Source organism: Ascaphus truei, chromosome 7 (genome assembly GCF_040206685.1).
Source record: "Ascaphus truei isolate aAscTru1 chromosome 7, aAscTru1.hap1, whole genome shotgun sequence".
In the NCBI taxonomy this organism is placed as follows: Eukaryota; Metazoa; Chordata; class Amphibia; order Anura; family Ascaphidae; genus Ascaphus; species Ascaphus truei.
Genome location: NC_134489.1, coordinates 76,117,737 through 76,143,694, shown reverse-complemented (window position 1 = coordinate 76,143,694; position 25,958 = coordinate 76,117,737). Strand labels below are relative to the sequence as shown.

The following is a 25,958-nucleotide window of genomic DNA, read 5'->3' as shown; positions in this document are numbered from 1 at the left end:
CTGTAAAATGTCCTATGTGCTGCGTAAGATGCACCGTACTGTAATTGTGAAGCGCTTTGAGTCACATTGGGGGAAAAAAGCGCTAAATGAAGTCAAGTTATTATTATATAAATATTTATAAACCACAGCAAAAAGAATGATAACTCTATACCAAAACCTCATGAAGGGTTAAAAGACACGCTAAAGCTGAATACATTTAACCCTTCTACCAATGGTGGCACTTGAATTGTAAATCCTGGTGTCTGTTTTGTACGCATGTAGTCTTCTGCCCCATAAATATATTTCTTTGGCTAAAGCCTTTTAAAAGTGTGAATCACGGCTCCTGTCACAACACTGCAGATGCATGCCTTGTAACATGGCAATCCTAAAGGCTGTGCTGATGATGTATGCCCCATTCTGTGCACAGACACTGAACATCTCCCCATGGGTTCCCCCCCCCCCCCCAAAAAAAAGCTAACAGCATATTTCTTGTTGCTGAGTAATCTCTACAGTAAAATTCCCTTCCTTTCTGTATTTTCTTGAGGCAGACCTTGTATTTTAATGCAGTAATGTTAATAGCCATCTCAGCTGTGGCACTCTAATCCCGTGTGCGTGCAGTAAATTACATTTTATGGGTTGCAGGAAATGTAGCCCTCCGCCATTCACCACTCTCAGCACCTCTGGGAATGGAAAGTACAGAGGAAGAAGCAGGGAGAAGGTAGAACATCCTATACAATGGATATTTGTAACCTGCAGTAAACACAGGTGCTCAGAATGCTATATTGCACATTACTATTTATTTTGCTTCTCACTTGGCCACTTATCTACCAGTGGATGGAAAAGCAGATGGGACTTCTGGTTTCAGATGCATGATCATTTACTCTGCATGCTACATTCACACATACACCTTTTTAAAATGCAGTTGAACATGTGAGACACGGTCTATTGGAGCGTAAGATGGCGGATTGACGCATCGGGCGATCGGGGCTGCGGTGCGCTGGTACTGTGGCTCCCCAGCTCCCTGACCGCATGCAATACTCTCCCTCCTCCTGTGAGTGCCGGGCGGGGCCAGCATGATGGCGGTTCCACCGGTACCACAGCACCGAGCCCTGCACTCTTCCCCACAACAATAAAACTGATTACTGGGGAGAGAGCACCTCTATAAGTGTCTCTTGCCTAATCCAGTGGCATCTTTCTAGAATATCCCATTATCATGGCGCCGTGTGGCCATGGCAATGTGACGTCCCATGGCTTCATGATGTCACATGGAATTGTGTTGCAATGAAAATGTAACGCGACATGGCGCTGCGTTGCCATGACAATGTGATGCAGAATGGAACCACAATGTCACGTGATGCTGCAACATCACGGTGCCGAGTCAGCTGAGGAGGAGATGCTGCACTGAACAAGGTAAGAGGCCCCTCAAAAGCCCCGCAAAATTCCCAGCCAGCCCTGGTGCCAGGATCGAACTTCCACCCCCAGACTGGCAGGACCACTAGGTAAGTAAGTGTGTGTGTTTGAAGTGGGGGCGGGTGGGTAAGTGAGTGAGAGGGGGTCTTACCTTCTCCGGAGCGGCCCTCCTACAGCAGTGTTGCATTGTCATTGTGACCCGAGGTCAAATGATGCCGTAACATCACATGACGCCGTGACATCATGGTGCCATGATGCTCCAGGAGGAGGGCTGATTTCCAGTTAATTGCCCAGGCCGACAGGTAAATAGAATCTGCTCCTGCCATGCTCTACACATACATGTAATCACTGAAACTCACATCTGAATGGATGCCTTGGTATTGATTTAACCAGCTGTAATGCATGCACCCCACTAATTGTTTCAAAAGACATCCGTGGTTGGCAGTGTTGAGAAGAACAGATGGTCATCAGCCAAACCTCGGGAATATTGCCAAACTTTTCCTGGCATCTTTTTTAGAAGGGACCCTCTTATTTTTGCTTCTCCATTAAAAATGGGTCTCACTTTTCTTATACCAAAATTGTACAGATAAGTGTATCATTCAATCAAGTATCTTTTCTCGCAATCATACAAATATTTCAGCAGTCTGGGTGTGATTTTCACCATTTTTTTTGTTCTACGGAAAGTAGAAAATAAAATGATAACGTGTATGTTGTTTTTAAACACACATATGCAATACAAAAGAACAAATCCCACGCTCCTACCGATTTGGGCTAAAATATACTAGTGACACGTTTGCATTTGGAACCTACGTCTGTGTAACAAAGGAGTCATGTGGTTGCATCTTTTAATCAAAACATGATTCATGCCTGCCAACCTCGTCAAGGTAGACCCGTTAAGCAGGTACCTACACTGAATAGATGTAATTTCTTAATGTCCTCTGTTTTTTGTTTTACGTATATGTCAGGCCAATCCTTTTATCAAATGCCACACATAAAACGCTCCTGTAGCGCGAAACGTGTATGTGTTGCGCATTTGTTTGTCCTTTTAGTCCATAAGACTTCAATAAAACTTTTTCATTGGGGTCACCTCATGATGTTCTGCTTTTGTTAGCGCTCTGATTTTTACCATTATCTTTGGACAATCCTTTTACCAGCAGCACACTTCTAAATGGAGGGGCGGAGTAATATGGACAGTCTTACACATATGCAATGATTATATTTACATTACAATACCATTTTTAAAAAAAAGTTATTTTCTTTTAGGTTGACACAATGGAAATGATGCGACATCCGGCAGAGACTACAAATATGAAAAGGCAAACCGTGGCTTCATATTTTAGGGTATGGAAAAAATGTTTTCTTATTTTAGCAATGTTTTTGTTTTTCGTTATGTACAGTCTGTAATCCTTACATGCCTTCTCATACCGATGTATAGTCCATGGACCCCATCAACAGAGCTCCGTTAAATCAGAGTAAATAACGTGACATTACTTAAATAGTTAAATAGGCAAAAATAAATGGAGATCAGAACGCACTGCCGCTTTAACACTGCACATATTGAGCATTTACAAAGAGCTTTAACAATATTATCCCACTCTTTCAGGTATAAAGAATCCCCAAGATCCATCTCCTACTGTTTTATATGTTTTAATTGATCATTCCAAGTAGATGATTTAAAGGAAGCTGTATAATAAGGAGATGAGACACTTCTGAGGGTCAGCATTGATATACAGTCTTTCAAATGATAACAATTTGTCGGTATTAAGGAAGAAAACGAAGTCCCTTAGTTGTAAATAACGGTAACTGTCACTGTTAGGGTATACGTTCCTTAGATATTTTATCAATAGGTTTGACTTTGTTAAATGATAAAGGTCTCTGGCCTTAAGAATATTCTTGGAGTACCACATTTTAAAGTCTTATTGCAACCTACCAAAGGGTTCAAATCAGGGTTTCCGTAGAGTGGAGGGATTTAATATTTTCTTTGGTGAAATTATACTTTACCCGAAAAGAATCCTATGGAATTTTACCACGATGGAAGATCTAAGGCCCCTCATATACCAAAGCAGCGTATTCAACCTGCCATGGGAAATTATAGTCTCTTTCAATTTAACCCATCTCTTGTTAGAGGGATTTTTATGCCAAGAGATGAATTGACTAACCTGAGCCACTCTATAGTACAAGATAAGAGAAGGGAGGGAAAGATCACCAGAGTCTATTAAGTGATGGAGAATATATTGACTAGTTTGAGGCTTGGTGCAATGCCAGACAAGATAGGAAATCCTAGAGTATGGAGAGGGGAATTGTGTGAAACAGGTGTAAAAGTCTTAGTAGTAGATTAATCGTGACAGACTTTATTCTACCAAACCAGGAAACCTGATGTTTTGACTACGCCTGGAGATCTTTTTTATGATTTTTTTGAGAGTCGGGGGGGAATTTGCCTGATATAGAGAAGTCAGATCTACGAATTGGTGAGATAGATACCCAGGTATTTGATAGCTTGTGGACCCCATTAAAAATAAAAAAAAATAAAAATCATTTAGGGAGATTAGTTTTTTTTTTTTTTTAAACTTAATTTTTATTAAAAAATTTTATGGAGAGGGGGGAATGAAGAAAATAAAAAATGGGGGGGAGGGAAGGGTACAAAAAATAGAGATGGGAGAAAGTACACATTCATTTACAATTTTACCTAACAAGACTTCTTAAAATATTCTATCACACAGTTAATATAAATACAGGTGAACCCCGTTATAGCGCGACCCGTTATAACGCGAAATCGGTTATAACGCGGTTTTCACGTGGCTCACGTTTTTTTAAATATTTTTTTTTTTAAATGTCATTTTTTTTTGTTTTTTGGGCAAAATTGGGACAAAACATCCCCCCCCTGCTCACAGCCCCCCCTTGCTCAAAGTACACCCCTGCTCACACAGTACCCCCCCTGCTTACAGTAACCCCCCCCCTCTCTCACAGTATCCCCCCCTCTCTCACAGTACCCTCCTGCTAAAAATATACCCCCTGCTCAAACAGTAAACCCCCTCCCTACTCACAGTAATCCCCTTCTCAAACACGGTGTTCACATGGTGTTCTGTGGGCACTCTGTGCACTCGCTGCACTCGGTGAGGGCCGTGTGTGCGCGCGCCGTGGCCGTCTGTGCGTGCCGTGCACGTGCGCCGTGCGCGCCGTGTGTGCGGCTTGTGAGATGTGGGCTGTCTGTTCCCCCTGCTCCTCTGCGGTTCCAGCGTGTACTGTCCCAGCGGGGTCATGTGACGTCACGGCATGGCAACGTGACCCCGTGGGGTCATTTGACACCAGTAACCATGGAGACGCACTAAATGTTCAACATAAACATGACATAAACGTTTATTAAAAGGATTAAAAATTGAATAATAAGCAACACAAATGAAGTGATAACATATATAATACAACAAAAAGTATGTAAAATAGAATAAAAAATTGTAATAAAGTGACACCTAAACAAACCTCAGACCCCCTCTGCTCATGGTTATCTCTGTCATTGTTATCCTACAACACACTGTCCTGTCTGAGAGCTAGTAAAATACTGTACATACTGTACTGTTACGCCGGTGCTGCCCGCAGGCCAGACCCGTCCCCTGTGCTGAGGTGGGACGTAGGGATACACGCACCCGCAGCAAAGGGAGCGTGTCCGGAGTGTGGTGTTATTGTTGCCAGGCCAGGTATAGTAGTGAAGACAATACTTGCCGGTACCGGTAGTAGAGAAGGAGTAGTTATTGCCGTTGCCAAGATCAGGGATGCCAGAAGTCACGAAGTCCAAATAGAGCCAAAGTCGAGAGCCAGAGGGGGTAGTCGTCCAATCCGCGTCAATACCTGAGGAGTCACTGAGTGAATAGTCAAATGCTTCCATACAGAACTATGTCGAGCGACGAGTGATGGGAAGCACAGGCATAATAAAGCTGGGCAGGCCAATGGGAAAAGGGGGCAGGCCTGGAGGACTGCAAGGAGTCCTCCCTGAGAGGAGAGAGGTGTTACAGCCCAGCTGAGTGTAATCATTGATTTGCCTTGAACTGTGTGATGCTTGGGGGCGACGCCTCACTGCAGCAGTGGTTAAAAGTGCTCTGTTAGGCGTGTGCTCTGTAAATTGAGAATGCATGCACATAACGTCTGGGGCTGGCGTGCGTGTAGGAGGGCGTGGGCACCACCGGCGCTGAGCAGAGGAATCGCCGAGGGGAGTGATCCCGCGACGGCGGCAGGGGCGAGGAGCCGTGGAGACCGGTAAGGCAGGATTGTTTATTGTGTCCAGGGACTCCTTGCGGAGAGGGAGTGCTTTGTGTGAGAAGCGAGGAGAACGCCAATTCCTGACAGTACCCCCCTCTTCAGGAACGGCCTCAGGACGGTCCAAGAATGGTTTCTCTGGAAACTTTTTCCTGAAGTACTTAAGAAGAGCCGGGGCATGAATGTCTTTTGAAGGTACCCAGGATCTCTCTTCAGGGCCAAAGCCCTTCCACTGCACCAAGAACTGAAGCTGACCCCTGGATAGGCGAGAATCCAAAAGGGAGTAAACTTCGTATTCCTCGTTATTTTGTACAGTAATGGGATCCGGTTTACGAGTCTGATCCGGAAAGAAGTGACTGGAGATAAATGGTTTTAAGAGGGACACATGGAAGACATTGGGAATCTTCATACTGGGTGGTAGTTGGAGCCGGAATGCCACAGGATTGATTTGTTCACAAATAGGGAAGGGACCCAGGAACTTAGGTGCCAGTTTAGGAGATGGTACCTTGAGGTGGATATTCCTAGAGGAGAGCCATACCAAATCCCCTGGTTTGTAACTGGGCGCCGAACGACGATCTGTGGGAGGAGTTGAGAAGGGTAGACTGAATCCTGGACCATGCGGTTTGGAGGGAAGAAATGCGTTCATCTACGGCTGGTACTCCAGAAGGAATGTTGGGGATGGGAAGACAGGGAGGATGGAACCCATAATTTATAAAGAAGGGAGACTCCCGAGTGGACTCGTTTTTTGCAGAATTGACGGCATACTCTGCCCAAGAGAGGAGTTGAGCCCAATCATCCTGGAAATCGGATATAAAACATCTGAGGTACTTCTCCAGGGATTGATTGATTCTCTCCGTTTGTCCATTGGACTGAGCATGATAGGCGGAAGAGAAGGAAGAAGAGATGCCCAATCTCTTCGTGAAAGCTCTCCAAAATTTGGATACGAATTGAGAACCTCTGTCAGAAACAATGGACGAAGGGATCCCATGAATCCGGAAAATCTGCTCCGTAAAGATATCAGCAAGGGCGGGGGAGGTGGGTAATCCTTTAAGTGGAATGAAATGGGACATCTTCGAGAACCTGTCCACGACCACCAAGATAGTGTTCATTCCTCTGGACCTGGGCAACTCCACGATGAAATCCATAGAAATGTGGGACCAGGGGCGGTAGGGAACTGGAAGGGGTAACAGAAAACCCTGAGGCTTTTGACGGAGAGTCTTGCTTTGAGCGCACGTGGTGCATGCGCGGGTAAATTCCAGAATATCTTGAGACATTCTTGGCCACCAGAAATTCTGACGAATGAGATCAGTAGTCTTCTTAAAACCTGGATGACCTGCAGATTTAGAGGAGTGACCCCAAGACAGGACTTCTGGAACAAATTTGGATGGTACAAAGAGTTTGTTGTTGGGAACGACCAAGTCCTTGGGAATGCGTCTCTGGGAGTGCAAAATCTTGTCAAGATTCTTGAAAGTAGATGTGGCGAGAATCCTCTCATGTGGAAGGATAGTCTCCAACGATTCCTCTGGCCTCTCCTCAGAAGAATGTATTCGGGAGAGAGCGTCTGCCTTTACGTTCTTGGTCCCGGGGATATAGGACAGGTGAAAATCGAATCGGAGAAAAAAAAAGAGCCCAACGAGCCTGTCGTGGACCAAGGCGTCGAGCATTCTCTATGTAAAGAAGGTTCTTGTGGTCCGTGAGAATAGTAAACGGCTCTTTCGACTCCTCCAGCAGGTGTCTCCACTCTTGAAGAGCCATCTTCACGGTCAGAAGTTCCCTGTTACCCACGTCATAGTTCCTCTCGGCAGACGAGAATTTTTTGGAAAAATATGCACAGGTATGTAACTTATCTTGGGACGTGGGTCTCTGAGACAGAACGGCACCAGCGCCGCAATCAGAAGCGTCGACCTCTAGTACAAAGGGAAGTTCAATGTCGGGATGACGGAGAATAGGTGCAGATATAAAGGCTTCCTTGAGTGTCTCGAAGGCGGAGATGGCCTCGGATGACCAAGCAGAAGGATCAGCTCCTTTTTTGGTGAGCGCAGTAAGGGGTGCCACAATGGTGGAAAAACTCTGTATAAACTTACGATGATAATTAGCGAAGCCTAAAAAACGTTGTATGGCCTTGAGAGAATTGGGTCTTGGCCATTCAGTGACCGCTTGAAGTTTACCGGAGTCCATCATAAACCCCTCATCTGAAATGATATACCCCAGGAACGGAGTAGAGGTCGTATGAAAGGTGCACTTCTCCAGTTTAGCGTATAAATGGTGTTCACGGAGACGGGAAAGGACGTAGGAGGTGTGGCGTATATGGTCCTGGAGATCTTTGGAAAAAATCAGGATATCATCCAAGTATACAATAACAAAAATATTGAGTACCTTACGAAAGACGTCGTTGATGAAATCCTGGAAGACAGCGGGAGCATTACATAAGTCGAAAGACATTACCAGATATTCGTAGTGTCTTCCATTCATCCCCCTTCCTGATGCGCACCAGGTTATAGGCACCACATAGATCCAACTTGGAAAAAATCTTGGCCCCCCTGTAATTTATCGAACAGTTCGGTAATAAGGGGAAGGGGGTAACGATTTTTAATAGTGATGTGGTTTAAAGCCTTGTAATCTATGCAAGGCCTCAACGACCCATCCTTTTTTTTGACGAAGAAAAACCCAGCCCCTACTGGGGAATTGGAGTGACGAATAAAGCCTTTCTTGAGATTCTCCTGGATATATTCATCCATAGCGTGAGATTCTGGTAACGACAAGGGGTAGGTCTTGGTCTTGGGTAGGGAGTAGCCAGGAACTAGATCGATTGGACAATCATAAGTCCTGTGTGGCGGCAAGAGGTCTGACTGTACCTTATTGAAAACGTCCCGGAATTGATGGTAAACGGAAGGTAGAATAACTTCGGGAACAGAGGTATTGGTCAGCAGTTGATGAGTCTCGCCTGACCTCGGCCTCCAGGAAATGGGAGCGGAGGAAGTCCAGTCAATGAGAGGATTGTTAAGCTGTAGCCAAGGAAGACCAAGGGTGATGGGTATCCTAGGAGCGTGAATGGCATCGAGAACTAAGGTCTCCTTGTGTAGATGTGAAGACAGAAGCAAGGGAGCGTCTCTAAGGAGATGTGGGCCGGGGTAAGAGGACGTCCATCGATACCGACGAGTGCGATGGGAACCTTCTTTCTCACTAGTGGTATGCGGTTAACCCTGGCGAATTCTAGATCCACGAAGTTTCCTCCTGCTCCTGAGTCAATGAAAGCGGCGGTAGAAGTCTTGAACTTATCGCCTGAAAGGAAGACTGGAAATGTAAGTTTCTTAGGGAGTTCACCTTTAAGAAGGGGACGTGGAGACATTACACCCAGAGAGAGCCCCTCTGTACTCACTGGGTGTTCCCGTTTCCCGGACACAATGGACACTCCCGAACCCAATGTTCCATGGATCCGCAGTAGAAACACAATCCCCTGGCGTGGCGGAACTGCCGTATCGGTGTGCGGATGCGTTGTACCCCCAATTGCATTAGCTCTGGCAACTCCAGTGCAGGACGAATTGGTGTGGTAGCACTTGAGGGAGCAGGAGTGTTGCTGGGAGTACTGGAGAACGGAACTGGAAAGTTAGAGAAGCGAGTGCGCTGACGCTCTGAGCGGCGTACCTGGATGCGTTGATCCACTCGGATGGCCAAATCAATCAGGACCTCCAGTTGATCTGGCCTGGATTGGCGAGAGAGTTCGTCCTTGATGGGATCTGCCAGGCCTTGCCAGAATACGGAGACTAGGGCCTCTTGTCCCCAGTTAGTCTCGGCTGCTAGAGTCTGGAATTCCACAGCATACTGCGCCGTCCCTGAATGATCTGGAGGAGAGAAACAGATGCCATCGAATCGAATACCCGTTGAAACTCGGCTTTAAATTCTGGGTAATCTTGGGTAAGGTCAGAACGTCGCTCCCAAACCGGGGAAGCCCAAGCCAGGGCGCTGCCAGTGAGGAGGATATAAATGTAGGCTACTTTCTTGCGATCAGTATTGTAGAGATGGGGGGACATTTCAAACTGCACCTCACACTGGTTTAGGAAACCCCTACAATCTTGCGGTTCACCTGCATAAGGCTTGGGAGGAGGAATCCTTACATCTGAGCTGCTAACTGCGCTTGCGGAGTGGGGGCTTACATCTGGCGGGGTAGAGGTCGGTACCCTGTCTGAGAGTACTGCGACCTGGCGTGTAAGTGCCACAATTTGATCCGCCATGGCCTGGTTTTGCTGAAGCAGATTAGAGAGAAACTGCTGTAGTTCGGTCTGGTCTGCGTCTTGTGGGCTCCACATAATGTTACGCCGGTGCTGCCCGCAGACCAGACCCGTCCCCTGTGCTGAGGTGGGACGTAGGGATACACGCACCCGCAGCAAAGGGAGCGTGTCCGGAGTGTGGTGTTATTGTTGCCAGGCCAGGTATAGTAGTGAAGACAATGCTTGCCGGTACCGGTAGTAGAGAAGGAGTAGTTATTACCGTTGCCAAGATCAGGGATGCCAGAAGTCACGAAGTCCAAGTAGAGCCAAAGTCGAGAGCCAGAGGGGGTAGTCGTCCAATCCGCGTCAATACCTGAGGAGTCACTGAGTGAATAGTCAAATGCTTCCATACAGAACTATGTCGAGCGATGAGTGATGGGAAGCACAGGCATAATAAAGCTGGGCAGGCCAATGGGAAAAGGGGGAGGCCTGGAGGATTGCAAGGAGTCCTCCCTGATAGGAGAGAGGTGTTACAGCCCAGCTGAGTGTAATCATTGATTTGCCTTGAACTGTGTGATGCTTGGGGGCGACGCCTCACTGCAGCAACAATGGTTAAAAGTGCTCTGTTAGGCGTGTGCTCTGTAAACTGAGAATGCATGCACATAACGTCTGGGGCTGGCGTGCGTGTAGGAGGGCGTGGGCGTGACCGGCAGAGGAATCGCCGAGGGGAGTGATCCCGCGACGGCGGCAGGGGCGAGGAGCCGTGGAGACCGGTAAGGCAGGATTGTTTATTGTGTCCAGGGACTCCTTGCGGAGAGGGAGTGCTTTGTGTGAGAAGCGAGGAGAACGCCGATTCCTGACATGTACTCAGGTACTGTACTTAAGCCCTCCAGATCAGTTGTTAAAAGCCTCAGGTTTTCAACACTAGGAAAAGGCATACTGAAGACCCCTGGCAGGTAGAAATGGCGGAATCTTCAACCAAACGTAAGAGGTTTACTGTTCAAGTAAAAATTGCTGCGCTTGACAGAATAAAATCTGGAGTCACGCAAACCAAAGTGGCTAGAGACCTAGGACTGAATGAGTCTACAGTTCGCGGATGGAAAAAGGAGGAGGAGAGACTTCGTGATGCAGTTAAATCCATAGAAACAGACGATGGACGGAAGTGTAATCGTTTGCGTGAACCTAAAGACAGCCAGTTGGATAAAGCTGTTTTTCAGTGGTTTGTCCAAGAAAGATCCAAAGGCATACCTCTGTCTGGACCCCATCTGCAAACGCAAGCCAAAAAGTTTCACAGCCAACTTCACGGCAATGCTTCAACCTCCTTTGCGGCAAGTAGTGGATGGCTAGATCGCTTTAAAAGGCGACATGGAATAAGGAAAACCGCTATATCAGGAGAGATACGGTCAGCTGACGATGAAGCTGCATGCTCGTACCCTGCCCAGCTTCAGAAGATAATTGAAGATGGTGGCTATACCGCAGAACAGGTTTATAACTGCGATGAGACCGGACTGTGTTTCAAAATGCTACCGAATACCACTCTGGCCTGTAAGAATGACGAACAGCGTACACAAGGATTTAAACAAATGAAAGACAGAGTGACTGTACTTTTTTGTGTGAACCAAACTGGAAATCACAAACTGAAGCCACTTTGTATTGGCAAGTTTAAATCGTCGCGGTGCTTCCACCATGTGAATATGGGTACTATGCCTTTTTTGTATGACTTTAGCAAAAATGCCTGGATGACTGCCAGTATTTTCGAAAAGGTGGTTTCATCAACAGTTTGTACCAGAGGTCTGTAAAAACTTACGGCAACAAAGGTTGGATACAAAAGCTTTGTTGTTACTTGATAACTGCCCTGCACATCCCCCGGCCGATAGCCTAATAAGCCGAGATGGAAAAATAAGGGTCAGCTACTTCCCAAGAACACAACATCCAAAATACAGCCACTGGATCAAGACATTATTGCAACCTTTAAGATGAACTTTCGGAAAACGCTGATACACCGAATAATCACAAGTGATGATCCAGTTACGTCATTTTTAAAGAAAATGAATCTAAAATAATTTTTTTATATTGGTGGCGAAGCATGGGAAGCGGTCACACAAATGTGCATTTCGAAATGTTGGTGAAACATAATAGGTGCACGTCCGGTGCCGGCTAACGTTGAAGTCGCCAGTGACAGTGAAGATGATGCTGACTTTGAGGGGTTTACGGAGGAAGAAGTCACCGCCGCCAATCTGTTATTTGCAAACTATGTTAATGAAGGCCTCACAGAACAGGAAATGGCCAATGCAGAACGAGTACTGGAACCGTTCCTTGATACGGAATGTGGGGCTACAATTGACTCTTGGGTTGATGGGGACAGCAGCTGTCCTACTCATGAACATATGACAGACTCAGAAATCATTCAAAGCCTTAGCAGTGAAAATACTAATTTGTATAGCCCCCTGTAAACAGCACAGGCTATACATATCTTCCTCCTACTGTTGTAAGTCCTGTTAAAGGCAGGCACCAGTAGTGATCATGGGTTTTCCCCCCTTTCAAGCTCTGCCCTGAGTGATAGATGCAGGCCCCTGACTCTGCGGCAGGCATGAGACAGAGGGGAGGTACTGCTGACATCATGATGGGTGGGGCTAAGCCTATTTAGCAGCCCATTCCTGTAAGTGACAGTTATTCTATTCTAGTCCATGCTGGAGTCTGTCCTAGGAGTGAGAGGAGTATACCTAGCTCTGTCATGGGAGCAGCAAGAGAGAGAAGTCTGGCCTATGACATTTGGAGAGCAAGCCGAGTTCAGGTGGACCAATGCCCCTCACCCCGATGATGGGGTGATGGGGATAATCCATACCCCACCCAGAGGATACCCTCTGAGGTGGGCAGCGGGGTATTGAGGCCCCAGCCCAGTCCATCCTGTCGGAGTGTACGCTTGGAGGGAAGGAGAGGAGGAAAGGTCTGTACAGAGTGGAGGGCCGTGTGAATTGGGGACATTGCTGTTGTTGTTGTGGTTGCTTGTCGCTACTACTGCCGGGTGCAGCTCGGACCAATAAAGAGAGACATTACATTTTTACCAAAGACTGCTGTGTGATTCTGGAGCATCCACCCTGGGACCAGGTGTCACTCTTTTATACAGGTCCTACCTCATACCCTGGGAAGGCATAGAGGATGGAGGCGCTGCACCACCACTGAAAGCATGGAGGCTACTACCCCAGAAGCCTGGTCCTGTGATCCCCCACACCACCGCGGGAGACTCAGGCCCTCCTGTTCCACGCAGGTACGCACCACTAAGTACATGTAATCCGCCCTCACACACCCTAGATTTGACAGATGAGTCTTGGGGGGGGGGGAATAAGGGTTACATTTGGATACTACTGAAGACGATGAGGACGAGGAACCAGAGCCGCCACCAAAGATCACAGAGGCGCTTGTAGGATTACAAGCAGGACTTAAATTTCGAGAGACAGAAAACATCGATTCAATTACAATCTTGCTATTAAAAAGAATCATTGAAATCGTCAAAAAAAAGAAAAGAGATGCACTGAAACAGACAACCCTCGATAGTTTTTTTAAAGTGTAATCTCAAGCTGTTTTTATTATGTACAGTACTGTATGTTTTTCGTTGTACAGTTACTGGAATGTTAGATGTACTGTATAAAAGCAGTTGTGAGTTCAGTATGTGATGTATCTACAGTGGATACTGTATGTGTTTTTGTGTGTTGAGCAAAAAGTTATTTAACGTTCAGTACTTTATTTACAGTATTTATGAGAAATGAACAACACGCTAATTGGTGTTTTAAATACAGTACTTTATTGTAGAATGCATCAATAAAAGTGTTAATACTGTACAATTGTACATTTTCTGTATTTTTTATTTTACTGCTAAGGTTTTAAACACACACCGACACACTGTCACACACACACACACACACACACACACACACACACACACTGACACACACACACACACACTGACACACACACACACACACACACTGACACACACACACACACACACACACACACACACACACACACACACACACACACACACACACACACACACACACAATGACACTGACACACACCCTTACACTAACATACTTACACACACTGACACACACACTGACACTAACACACTTACACACACTTAACCACACACACAATGACACTAACACACTTACACACACTTAAACACACCCTTACACTAACACACTTACACACACACAATGACACTAACACACTGACACACACTTCAACACACACACACACACACACACACACTGACACACACAATGACATTAACACACTTACACACACTTAAACACACCCTTACACTAACACAAATGACACTAACACACTTACACACACTTAAGCACACACACACACACACACTGACACACACAATGACACTAACACACTTACACACACTTAAACACACCCTTACACTAACACACTTACACACACTTACACTTAAACACACACACACTGACGCACACAATGACACTAACACACACTGTCCGCCCATACAGTCTGTGTAGTGTTTAGTCATAGCCAGGAACAGCGCATGTGTCTGGATGTGGAGAGCATTGCACATGGCTCATGTAAACAAAGCAGGGACGCCACAGTCTCTTCTTTGAAAGCCGATCCCATGCACATGCGCAGTGCCATCATAACACAGCAGTGATATGCTGGGCATTCCGAACACTGACAGACACCGGGAGTAGAGCTGCCAAATGCCAGGTAAGAGATTTGTGCGGTTGCCGCTGCCCCATTAGGTCTGGGAATGCTGGGAGAGTTCTCAGCTTTCACTCCGGCGGACGCGGTAGGACTGATGTGGTGGCCATCTTTAAAAAAAAATTGTGGCGTCCATTTTGTTTTTTCGCGACCCCGTTACTAACGCTGTGGTTTCGGGGTGGACCCCGAGGACCGCGCTATAATGGGGTTCACCTGTATCAATTTTTTTTTTTTTAAATTTATTACAACAAAATTAAGTGGGTATTCATTTCTGGTTGATTTTCACTCAGAATCCAAGGTAACCACACCTTCTGAAAATCAGTGTAGGTGTCGTTATTAAGACTAACCAGTTTTTCCATGTAGCAAATCTGCCAGACTTTATTTTAACTTTGGGAATTGAGGGAATAATTGTTTGTTTCCATACTGCCGCTAATTCGCGTCTTGCAGCTGAAGATATGTGGCACAGTAATTTATTTTCATGTCTCGTGAGGAGGTAATATGGTTTGTTTAAAAGAAATAACCAGGGATCCATTGGTAGGTCCAAACCGAAAAACCTTTGTGACCACATTTTGATTTCCAGCCAATAAGCTGCTATGAATGGGCATCCCCACCACATATGTATAAATGTGGCTTGTGCTCCACATCCTTTCGGACATATAGTTGGGTATTCTGGGATGAATTTAGCTTGTCTCATGGGGGTTAAATACCACCTCATCATAACTTTATAGGCATTTTCTCTGATTGATGATGTGGCAACCTTTTGAAAAATATCATTCCATGTCTAATACCACCCCCAGGTCATCCTCCCATTGTAGCATATATTTCAGTTTTTTATTCATTTGTGGAGGAGTGCTAACAAAGTATCCATACAATTTAGATATCAGTCCAGATGTGTTACTATCTGCTAGACAAAGTGATTCAAATCTAGTTAGCAATTTGGGGGGTCGGATTTTGTTATAAAAGGCTTTCAATTGAAGGTATTGGAGGAACTGATTGTTTGGGATAGCCTTTTCTTTGTGGAAATATTCAAATGGTCTGGGAAATCCTTCTGAACCTGCATCTTTTAATCTTGTGATACCTGCTATTTTCCAGTCTATAAACCTATTACGGCCTATTCCTGGACCAAATTCTGGGTTATCATATAGTGGTGTCATAAGTGTATTCCGTGTTGTAAGGAAGTGTCGATTTGCCACTGAGTTCCATAATTTGAGTGAGTGGGCTATAATTTGGCTGGATTTGAGTATTTCGGGTCTCTTTCTCACTGGGGACCATAGAAGATTACTTAATTCGACTGGGGCAACATAATCTGTTTCCAATGATACCCAGCGTCTGTGGACTGGATTAGAATGCCATAGTATTAGTTGGCTTGTTTGGGCTGCTTTGTAATAGGACATAAGGCATGGTAGTCCCAGCCCTCCTGTCTTGTTTGGTATATTTAAGATTTTCTTACCAATTCTTGGTGTTTTATTTTTCCAGATAAATTTGTTTATAATAGACCGTAGAATTTTAATTTCCTCCAATACCAATGGAATGGGTAGAGTTTGGAAAAGATACAGAAGACGGGGCAATATGTTCATTTTTATACTGTGTATTCTGCCTATCCATGATATAGCGTGGCCGGACCACTTCCCAATATCAGACTTAAGAGCTCTTAAGACCTTTGGATAATTCTCCCTATACAGAGAACTATAATTATTTGTAATAAATATCCCTAGGTATTTGATCGTATTCGGTTGCCATTTAAAATCAAAGTTTAAAGCTATCAATTTAATTTGATCTTTAGGCAGATTTATATTTAGTGCCTCAGATTTGTTACTATTGATTTTGAAACCTGAGATATCCTTAAAAGAAGACAGAGTGGAGTATAAATTTGGAAGTGAAGTTTGAGATTTAGTTATTGTAAGGATCACATCATCTGCATAAACTGCGATTTTGTATACCTGACTCTTCACCTGAACTCCTGTTACATTTGGGTTGTTTCTTTGTTTGCAGCTAGTGGCTCCATACAGAGGGTGAATAGCAGTGGAGATAAGGGACATCCCTGTCTGGTTCCATTTTTTATAGGAAAAGTCTCAGAGGAGAAACCTTGGGAGTATATTTTTGCCAATGATGTAGTGTATAAAGACTCGATGGCTCTAAGGAAAAGGCCTTCCAATCCAAATGTCTGCAATGTTTTTGACATGTATTTCCAATCGATTCGGTCAAAAGCCTTTTCTGCGTCAAGGCTCACGACCATCGATGGTATTTTATTTTTGGTAGCTAGTGACACCAACTCAATAATGCGTCTAGTATTGTCCGCAGCTTGTCTTCCAGGGATAAATCCCACCTGGTCCGGATGAACCAGAGATGGGAAAATGTTATTTAATCTATTAGCAAATATTTTGGAGAATATTTTTAAGTCAGAGTTTATTAAAGAAATTGGTCTGTAGTTCTTACAGTCTGTAGGGTCTTTTCCATCTTTATGGATTAGTGTTATGGTTGCCTGGAGCATACTGTTGGGAAATTGGGATTCTATTAGTATAGAGTTGAACATATTTAATAGTACTGGGGCGAGGATATTAGAGAATTTTTTATAGTATAAGTTCGAGAAGCCATCGGTTCCCGGAGTCTTAGCCGGTTTGAGATCTTTAATAACCCTGAGAACCTCTTCGAGTGTGAAATTTTGGGCTAATTTGTCTTTATCGTCTGGAGTAATTGTGGGGAGATTAGCTGAATCTAGGAAGTTTTCCATTTTGGTTGTTAATTGTTTGCTTTGTTTAGTCTTATTACTGTCATATAATTTGGAATAGAAGGCCTAGAATTCCTTAATTATAAGTGTCGGATTTGTTGAGAGAATACCTGCTTTTTGTCTGATTGCGTGGATATTACGGTTTGTTGGAACTGATCTAAGTCTAGCGGCCAGCATTTTATCAGGTTTATTTGATTTCTCAAAAAATTTAGCTTTAGTAAAGGTGAGGGATTGTTCTGCCTCAGCCATGAGAAGGAGATTCAGTTCAGTTTTGGCCTCCTTTACTTTTTTTAGATCTACATGTTGATTCCCTCTTTAGTGTAATTTTGTTATTTCTTCCACTTTTGTTTGGGCCCTCTTTATATTGGCTTCCCTTTTTTTCTTTCTTTCTATTTCCTGCAATACTGATTAGCTTTCCTCTAAGGGTGACCTTATGGGCCTCCCAGAGAACAAAGGGGGTTGATACAGAGCCTGTATTGGTTTTGAAAAAGAACTCTAGTTCTTCATCCAGTATTTTTTTAATCTCTGGTATTTTGAGTAAGGACTTATTTATTTTCCATTGGGCTGATTGTGGGGGCATGTTAAGATGTGAGCATCTCATCTCCACCTGGGCATGACCCGACCAGGCCACTGTACGTATTTTTGAATATGCATAGTATGGTATTGCTCTAGAGGAAATAAAAATATAGTCTATACGGGAATGTGAACCATGAGGAGGAGAGTAGAAAGTAAATTCCCTGTTTGTTGGGTTAAGTTCTCTCCATCCATCTGCCAAATGGAGTTCCTCCAGACCTTTGATCAGGGCCCTACGATCTACCTTTCTTCGAATGGTTACAGGCCCAGTCCTATCAGTGTTTGGGTCCATGGCTAAGTTAAAATCACCTCCAATTACAATCCTACCTCTAGCTACTTTTTTTTAGGGTACAGAAGAATTTAGTGAAGAATTTAGCACTGGTTTCATTAGGGGCATAAACATTGGCGAAGGTCAGGTCTTGACCGTATAGTGATCCTGTTAGGATTAGATATCTTCCATCTCCATCTGATTTAGATTGGGTAACTTTAAAAGGAATTTTGTTATTAAATAGGATCGTAACTCCTCTTTTTTTGCTGGTGCATTCGAATAAAAAACCTGTTTGTATTGTTTATCAATGAATGAAGGGATATTGTTCTTCTTAAAGTGCGTCTCTTGTAGGAGGATTACATCGCTCTTATATCTCTTATATTCTGTCATGGCCATTTTCCTCTTACAGGGTTCGTTAAGACCCTTGACATTGTGTGATATAATTACTATTGCCATTTATATGGAAAGAGCAAATTTATCTCCAATCAACACTCTGTTATACAAAAATAAAATATAAAAAATAAAATACATAAGGAAAAAGTAAAAGGAACCAACAATGACTAGTGTGTAAAAGATGGACTCAGCCGTGGCAGGGACACATAACACATAACAACTCTAGCCAAAGATAAAACCAAAAATAAAATCCAACAAAAATATTCTTTTTAACTCTCATTACTACGAGACTACCCAAACATGGCCCCAAAACTCAAAAAGATAAAATCAAGCGACCTAGAAGTTAATCCTCTGGTCTGGAATCCCACTCAATGTTTCTCTCCATCGTCCCAAAAGAGAGCAAGGCCATATAAAAGTCTCCTGACTGAATTCTCCTGTTGATGCAGATACATCTGAAGGATGATATCGTTGGTTCACGGTCGGGACCTGGAGTGGCCTCATTGGGGGGTCTAAGGACCAGACATTTTTGAGAGTATTGTATTGTTGTATTGTTGTTATTCCTAGTGGTTTTAAATAAGGATAAGGTGTTAAAAGAAAAGGATAGATCAAAAAAAAAAAATATATATATAAGATAAGATAAGTTATTGTTAAAATATTTGGTTATAAGCTGTTGAATTACTTGTTGTGCATTAATTCTGTAGTCCTCTGCCACGGCCGGGTTGTTCCGACCCTCCCAGATATCCGGCCGTGCTCCCCCGAGAGGTTGATGCACCTACGTGCAAGCTCCTCTATTCATTCCTTGGTATTCCGTTCATCCGTTTTATCCAAGGGCAATCGAGCGACAGGACATAATTGTCCCTAAAAGCTCTACATTCTCCCCTCCCCCTTTTTAAATTTTTTTTCTTCTCTCCTCCCCACCCCCCTTTTTTTTCTCCATATAATAGAGTACTACCCTATCACTTTCAGAACATTCAAAACAGAGTGAATTCCTCTTCACTAATCATCCAATTTACTAATAACCACACTGAGAAATAGGGAGATTAGTTTAACGGTTTCTTTAGGAAGGTTAATAACTACAACCTCTAATTTATTATTCTTTCTTTTGAATCCTGAATATTTTTATTACATTGAGCAAGTTCATGAAAAATGTTAGGAAACTGAATGTAAGAATTGGAGATAGTTAAAAGATGTGATCAATGCAAGTATAGGTCGGATGTGGTGCAAAGTGCACGGTATATTCAGTTGAGGGGTTGAATTATCTCCAAGGGGATTCAATAAGGTTTGTTGCTGGCTAACAGACCTGATTCAGCATTAACTGCCACCGGATCGGTGCGATATCTCACTAAAATTTTCAACAGTGATGTGAGATTTTTTTTTGGTCTTATATCTGTTTTGTCATATTATAAGAAGTGACTAGTCTGACTAGAAGTGACTAGTCTGTGGCTTTGAGCTGTGTATTCAAATGACAGGTTTTCTTATTTGTATTAGGACGTCCGGTTTCTTGACTGCGTAACTCTCTTTCACACATAGTACTCCTTGATGGACCTGTTGTCGAAAATGGTTGTCGGGCAGCCTCACTTTGTCCGCTGCATTAAGCCCAATGATGATCGGGAAGCAATGAAGTTCTCTCGGGAGAGGGTGCTCATGCAGCTGCGTTACACGGGGATTCTGGAGACCGTCAACATACGGAGACAGGGATATTCTCATCGGATTCTGTTTGAGGAATTTCTTAAAAGGTAACAATCAGGGATTCTCCTGTACACTTATTTTATTTATGGTAAGTGGATCTTGGAAGACAAGTGGATCCAGGGTAGCACCCATAAATAAATTCAGGTCGATCATGTGTCAGGTTTTCCCCACTAGTGATAGTGACAAAAAATGGTACTAAGGCGCTCCTATACAGAGTGTTATATGTGATAATAATAAGCAATAATAAATCACTATGAGGTGTAGAATTGTGCACTTAGAGAATATATATAATAGAATAAAGTGAACGTACAAGTGCAAAAAATTTGGTAACAAGGTCGCAGCTCAACCCTATGAAGAAAGGTCCTGGTTTTCTTCTGTACAGTAGTGTTCGAAGCTTTGGGGAGCACAGATATCAGCATATATGAAAAACAAATGTATACTACATAGTGTAATCGGCTTCAGAAATTATTTCAATTCTTTAAGATTCAGCAAAATGGTAACTCACAATTTTTCAGATAAAAAAACCACATTAAATGTGGTTCAGGATGTTCAGACTATTAGCTTCTCTGTTATGTTGATGATGGGTGGTCACAGTGTGACGTATCTTCAATGAAACAGAAACGCGTTTAGTTTGGCAACTTCTTCAGGAGTCATGATGACTCCTGAAGAAGTTACCAAATGAAACGCGTAGCGTCTGTGTAGTAGGCGTTGCTGATATCCTCCATTCCTGCAAGAATTGCTAACCATTAGTCTCCACGAGTACATAGATAACCGTGAACGGTGCATCTGAAGCAGATAGAATCCCATAGAAGTATATATTCCGCTTGGACTGCTCCACTGTATTGGGTATTAGTACAGCATCCCTGGCAGGGGATAAGGGACTAGTACCTAGTGCTCACTGGCACATATGCGTAGTACAAAGAATGTCCCATATGTAGCTGATACAGTAAATGTATAACCCACAGGGGTAACTCACTTTTTCACTCCCATGTCCTCCAGTGCAGTCCAAGAGTAAACAACACTGTATAGTGCTCTAACACAGACCTGACCATTTGCTGGATAATGTATATAAAGACATAATTCCAAATCCTTGAAGTGTCCCACGATTAATAACCCTTTAAAGCATCACACCACTTCCATTGCATCAATAAGCTGGAAGAGCAACATCCCTTGATTGATGAATACTCACACTTGCTTGTGTCCAGTCTCATAATTTGAATAGGATTACTGTGGTGTAAACGGAGCAAATCACTCACTGTTTGATGGGTCTTCTGTGGGTCTTTTCTTCCATGGACGTGTGCTGCCTGTTCTCCAGGATATTCAGAGGTTTGGTAAGGAGAGATGGAGCACTACAGGAAAAAACTGCTAGAGAGTGTGTTCCCAATAAAAAGGTTTATTGGATCAGAGCATAGCACACAAAAAATGAGCCCTGGGGCCCCCACCAACGCGTTTCGAGCTTGCGCTCTTTCTCAAGGTGCATACCCTCTGGCAAATCCCCTTACCTGATATAGGTTCATTTTCCCGCCTTTCCTCGCCACTAACCCGTCGCTCAGTAGCGTCACAAGGAGCGCGCCATGTTGCCATGACGCCCCATGAGTCGCGCCGTCGCGCTGGGTAGAGTGGTGACGTCAGCGCGTCTTTGAACCGCAACAACAGCTTTATTTCTATCACTTAACGAACACTAATAAAAAAACTTAAAACAACTTTATTGAACATTTTGATTATGAACAGTGTACACTCTCCGTTCTCCAAGAAGTGTGTATCTAAAGAAAACATTTTTAAAAACAACAAAAATATTAGAACAATCCTTGGTAGTTAGTGATGTTTTTTCTCTCTATCTAGGAATGCCTATATGTGACTTTTATGAATGATTTTAGTTAAACATAAGCATAGACATAGAACAAGAAACAGTGCAGGCATGCATACAACCTATAAGTCATCATTTATGATTATTTACAAAAGATTTCTTGATCTGTTAAACCCATACCTGCCTATTCCTTGAACTATGAAATGAAGTCACATATACGAAATTTCTTGTGATTCATACATGTATAGAATCAGCAGATGTTTGAACCGTGATGTTATATATTATAAACCAATACTTTATTTATTTGCACATAATTGTATTTTATTATATACTAGCTGAGAGACCCGGCGTTGCCCGGGATGTAAATGCGTAATAGGTAGTATTATTTATAAATCGTGGAACAATAGGTGACTGTTTGTTGTAAAGGTTGGATAATAATATTGAAAAGAAAGATGGAAGAAAATGTAATACGATGTTGTATAAAAATGGTTTATTGTAACCACACCACAGTACAATGTATATTTTGGTGGCATAAGTGATGTAAAAATCTGAGTCGTGTGTCCTGCTAGGGTGTGAGGCGGCGGGTGGCGCGTGGGTTGTGAGTGCTGTGTGCGAGTGGGGGTCCTGCTAGGGTGTGAGGCGGCGGATGGTGCGTGGGTTGTGAGTGCTGTCTGTGAGTGGGGGTCCTGCAAGGGTGTGAGGCGGCGGCTGGCGCGTGGGTTGTGAGTGCTGTCTGTGAGTGGGGGTCCTGCTAGGGTGTGAGGCAGTGGGTCAGTGATGTCGGTGCGTAGGGGCGGGAGGCAGCAGGTGTGTGTGGCGGCAGGTATGTGTCGAGTGTGGCGGGTGTCTGTTGAGTGCGTGCAGCGGCTGTGAGGCGGTGGGTGAAAGGCAGAGGCGGCCGGAGTAAGGGCGGGTGAAAGGCAGAGGCGGGGGTGGGGAGGCGGTAAGGCGGGCATGAAGGCGAAGGGCGGCGGGAAGGGGAGGAGGGGGGCAAGGGGTGGAGGAGGGGGGCAAGGGGTGGAGGAGGGGGGCAAGGGGTGGAGGAGGGGGGCAAGGGGTGGAGGAGGGGGGAAGGGTTAGAGGAGAGGGGGGAAGGGTTAGAGGAGAGGGGGGGAAGGGTTAGAGGAGAGGGGGGAAGGGTTAGAGGAGAGGGGGGAAGGGTTAGAGGAGAGGGGGGAAGGGTTAGAGGAGAGGGGGAAGGGTTAGAGGAGAGGGGGGAAGGGTTAGAGGAGAGGGGGGAAGGGTTAGAGGAGGGGGGGGAAGGGTTAGAGGAGGGGGGGGAAGGGTTAGAGGAGGGGGGGGAAGGGTTAGAGGAGGGGGGGAAGGGTTAGAGGAGGGGGGGGAAGGGTTAGAGGAGGGGGGGGAAGGGTTAGAGGAGGGGCGGGAAGGGTTAGAGGAGGGGGGGGAAGGGTTAGAGGAGGGGGGGGAGGGTTAGAGGAGGGGGGAGGGGTTAGAGGAGGGGGGAGGGTTAGAGGAGGGGGGGGAAGGGTTAGAGGAGGGGGTGGAAGTGTGGGAGGGGGTGGAAGTGTGGGAGGGGGTGGGAGGGGAAAGGGGAAAAAGAGGTGGAGGGGGGGGGGAAAGAGGAGCGGAGGGGGGGGGGTGGAAAGGGGAGCGGAGGGGGGGTGAAGGGGAGCGGAGGGGGGGGAAGGGGAGCGGAGGGGGGGGAAGGGGAGCGGAGGGGGGGGAAGGGGAGCGGAGGGGGGGAGGGTTAGAGGAGGGGGGGGGGAAGGGTTAGAGGAGGGGGTGGAAGTGTGGGAGGGGGTGGGAGGGGAAAGGGGAAAAAGAGGTGGAGGGGGGGGGGAAGAGGAGCGGAGGGGGGGGGGGTGGAAAGGGAGCGGAGGGGGGGTGAAGGGGAGCGGAGGGGGGGGAAGGGGAGCGGAGGGGGGGGGAGGGGAGCGGAGGGGGGGGAAGGGGAGCGGAGGGGGAGAAGGGGAGGGGAAGGGGAGCGGAGGGGGGGAAGGGGAGCGGGGGGGGAAGGGGAGCGGGGGGGGGGGAAGGGGAGCGGGGGGGGGGGAAGGGGAGCGGGGGGGGGGAAGGGGAGAAGTGGTGGGAAGGGGGAGGAGGGGGGAGGTGGTGGAAAGGGGGAGAAGGGGGGAGGTGGTGGAAAGGGGGAGAAGGGGGGAGGTGGTGGAAAGGGGGAGAAGGGGGGAGGTGGTGGAAAGGGGGAGAAGGGGGGAGGTGGTGGGAAGGGGGAGAAGGGGGGAGGTGGTGGGAAGGGGGGAGGTGGTGGGAAGGAGGAGGAGGGGGAAGGTGGTGGAAAGGGAGAGAAGGGGGGAGGTGGTGGGAAGGGGGAGAAGGGGGGAGGTGGTGGGAAGGGGGGAGGTGGTGGGAAGGAGGAGGAGGGGGAAGGTGGTGGAAAGGGAGAGAAGGGGGGATATGGTGGGAAGGGGGAGGAGGGGGAAGGTGGTGGGAAGGGGGAGGAGGGGGAAGGGGGAGGAGGGTGAAGGTGGTGGGAAGGGGGAGGTGGTGGGAAGGGGGGGAGGTGGTGGGAAGGGGGGGGAGGTGGTGGGAAGGGGGGGAGGTGGTGGAAAGGGGGGGGAGGTGGTGGGATGGGGGGGAGGGGTGAGGTGGTGGGAAGGGGTAGGCGGAGGGAAGGCGGGGGGTGGGAGGCGGTGGGAAGGCGGGGGGTGGGAGGCGGTGGGAAGGGGGGGGGGAGGCAGTGGGAAGGGGGGGAGGGAGGCGGTGGGAAGGGGGGGTGGGAGGCGGTGGGAAGGGGGGGTGGGAGGCGGTGGGAAGGGGGTGGGAGGCGGTGGGAAGGGGTGGGGGGAGGCGGTGGGAAGGGGTGGGGGGAGGCGGTGGGAAGGGGTGGGGGGAGGCGGTGGGAAGGGGGGCTGGGAGGCGGTGGGAAGGGGGGCTGGGAGGCGGTGGGAAGGGGGGGGGGAGGCGGTGGGAAGAGGGGGGGAGGCGGTGGGAAGAGGGGGGGAGGCGGTGGGAAGAGGGGGGGAGGCGGTGGGAAGAGGGGGGGAGGCGGTGGGAAGGGGGGGAGGTGGTGGGAAGGGGGGGGGGAGGCGGTGGGAAGGGGGGGGAGGCGGTGGGAAGGGGGGGGGGAGGCGGTGGGAAGGTGGAGGGAAGGGGGGGGGGAGGCGGAGGGAAGGGGGGGGGGGAGGCGGAGGGAAGGGGGGGGAGGCGGGGGAAGGGGGGGGAGGCGGTGGGAAGGGGGGGTGGAGGGGAGGTGAAGGGGGGGGTGGAGGGGAGGTGAAGGGGGGGGTGGAGGGGAGGTGAAGGGGGGGGTGGAGGGGAGGTGAAGGTGGGGGGGAGGAGGGGGGGTGGAGGGGAGGTGAAGGGGGGGTGGAGGGGAGGTGAAGGGGGGGAGTGGAAGGGAGGTGAAGGGGGGGGTGGAAGGGAGGTGAAGGGGGGGGGGGTGGAAGGGAGGTGAAGGGGGGGGGTGGAAGGGAGGTGAAGGGGGGGGGTGGAGGGGAGGTGAAGGGGGGGGGGTGGAGGGGAGGGGGGTGGAGGGGAGGTGGTGAAGGGGGGGGTGGAGGGGAGGTGGTGAAGGGGGGGGGTGGAGGGGAGGTGAAGGGGGGGTGGAGGGGGGTGGAAGGGAGAAGTGGAGTGAGGGGAGGTGAAAGGGGGTGAGGGGAGGTGATGGGGGGTGAGGGGAGGTGATGGGGGGTGAGGGGAGGTGAAGGCCGCTCACTCACCCGTCCGGCAGGTCCCACGTGGATCTGAGGCGGGAGGCAGCGTGTTGTGGCCGCTCCCCCGCTGTGTCCCGGGCGCTCGCTCGCTCCCCCGCTGACTGTAGCGGCGCCGGGGGGGGGGGTATCGGGGAGACACTGACACTGGGGTGGAGGGGAGGTGAAGGGGGGGTGGAGGGGAGGTGAAGGCCGCTCACTCACCCATCCGGCAGGTCCCACGTGGATCTGAGGCGGGAGGCAGCGTGTTGTGGCCGCTCCCCCGCTGTGTCCCGGGCGCCGCCATCTTGGGCAC

The 25,958-nt window shown here is 47.2% G+C and overlaps 1 protein-coding gene across 8 annotated transcripts in view; it reads left to right on the top strand.

Annotated features, from left to right (window-relative positions):
- Positions 1–25,958, top strand: part of MYO3B (myosin IIIB) — a 410,453-nt gene that overhangs the window by 274,490 nt on the left and 110,005 nt on the right. For all 8 annotated transcript variants that reach the window (XM_075609095.1, XM_075609097.1, XM_075609096.1 and 5 more), the window contains 2 exons: positions 2,653–2,730; positions 20,066–20,271. In XM_075609095.1, the coding sequence (XP_075465210.1) occupies positions 2,653–2,730; positions 20,066–20,271 (284 nt within the window). The remainder of the gene's footprint in view (positions 1–2,652; positions 2,731–20,065; positions 20,272–25,958) is intronic.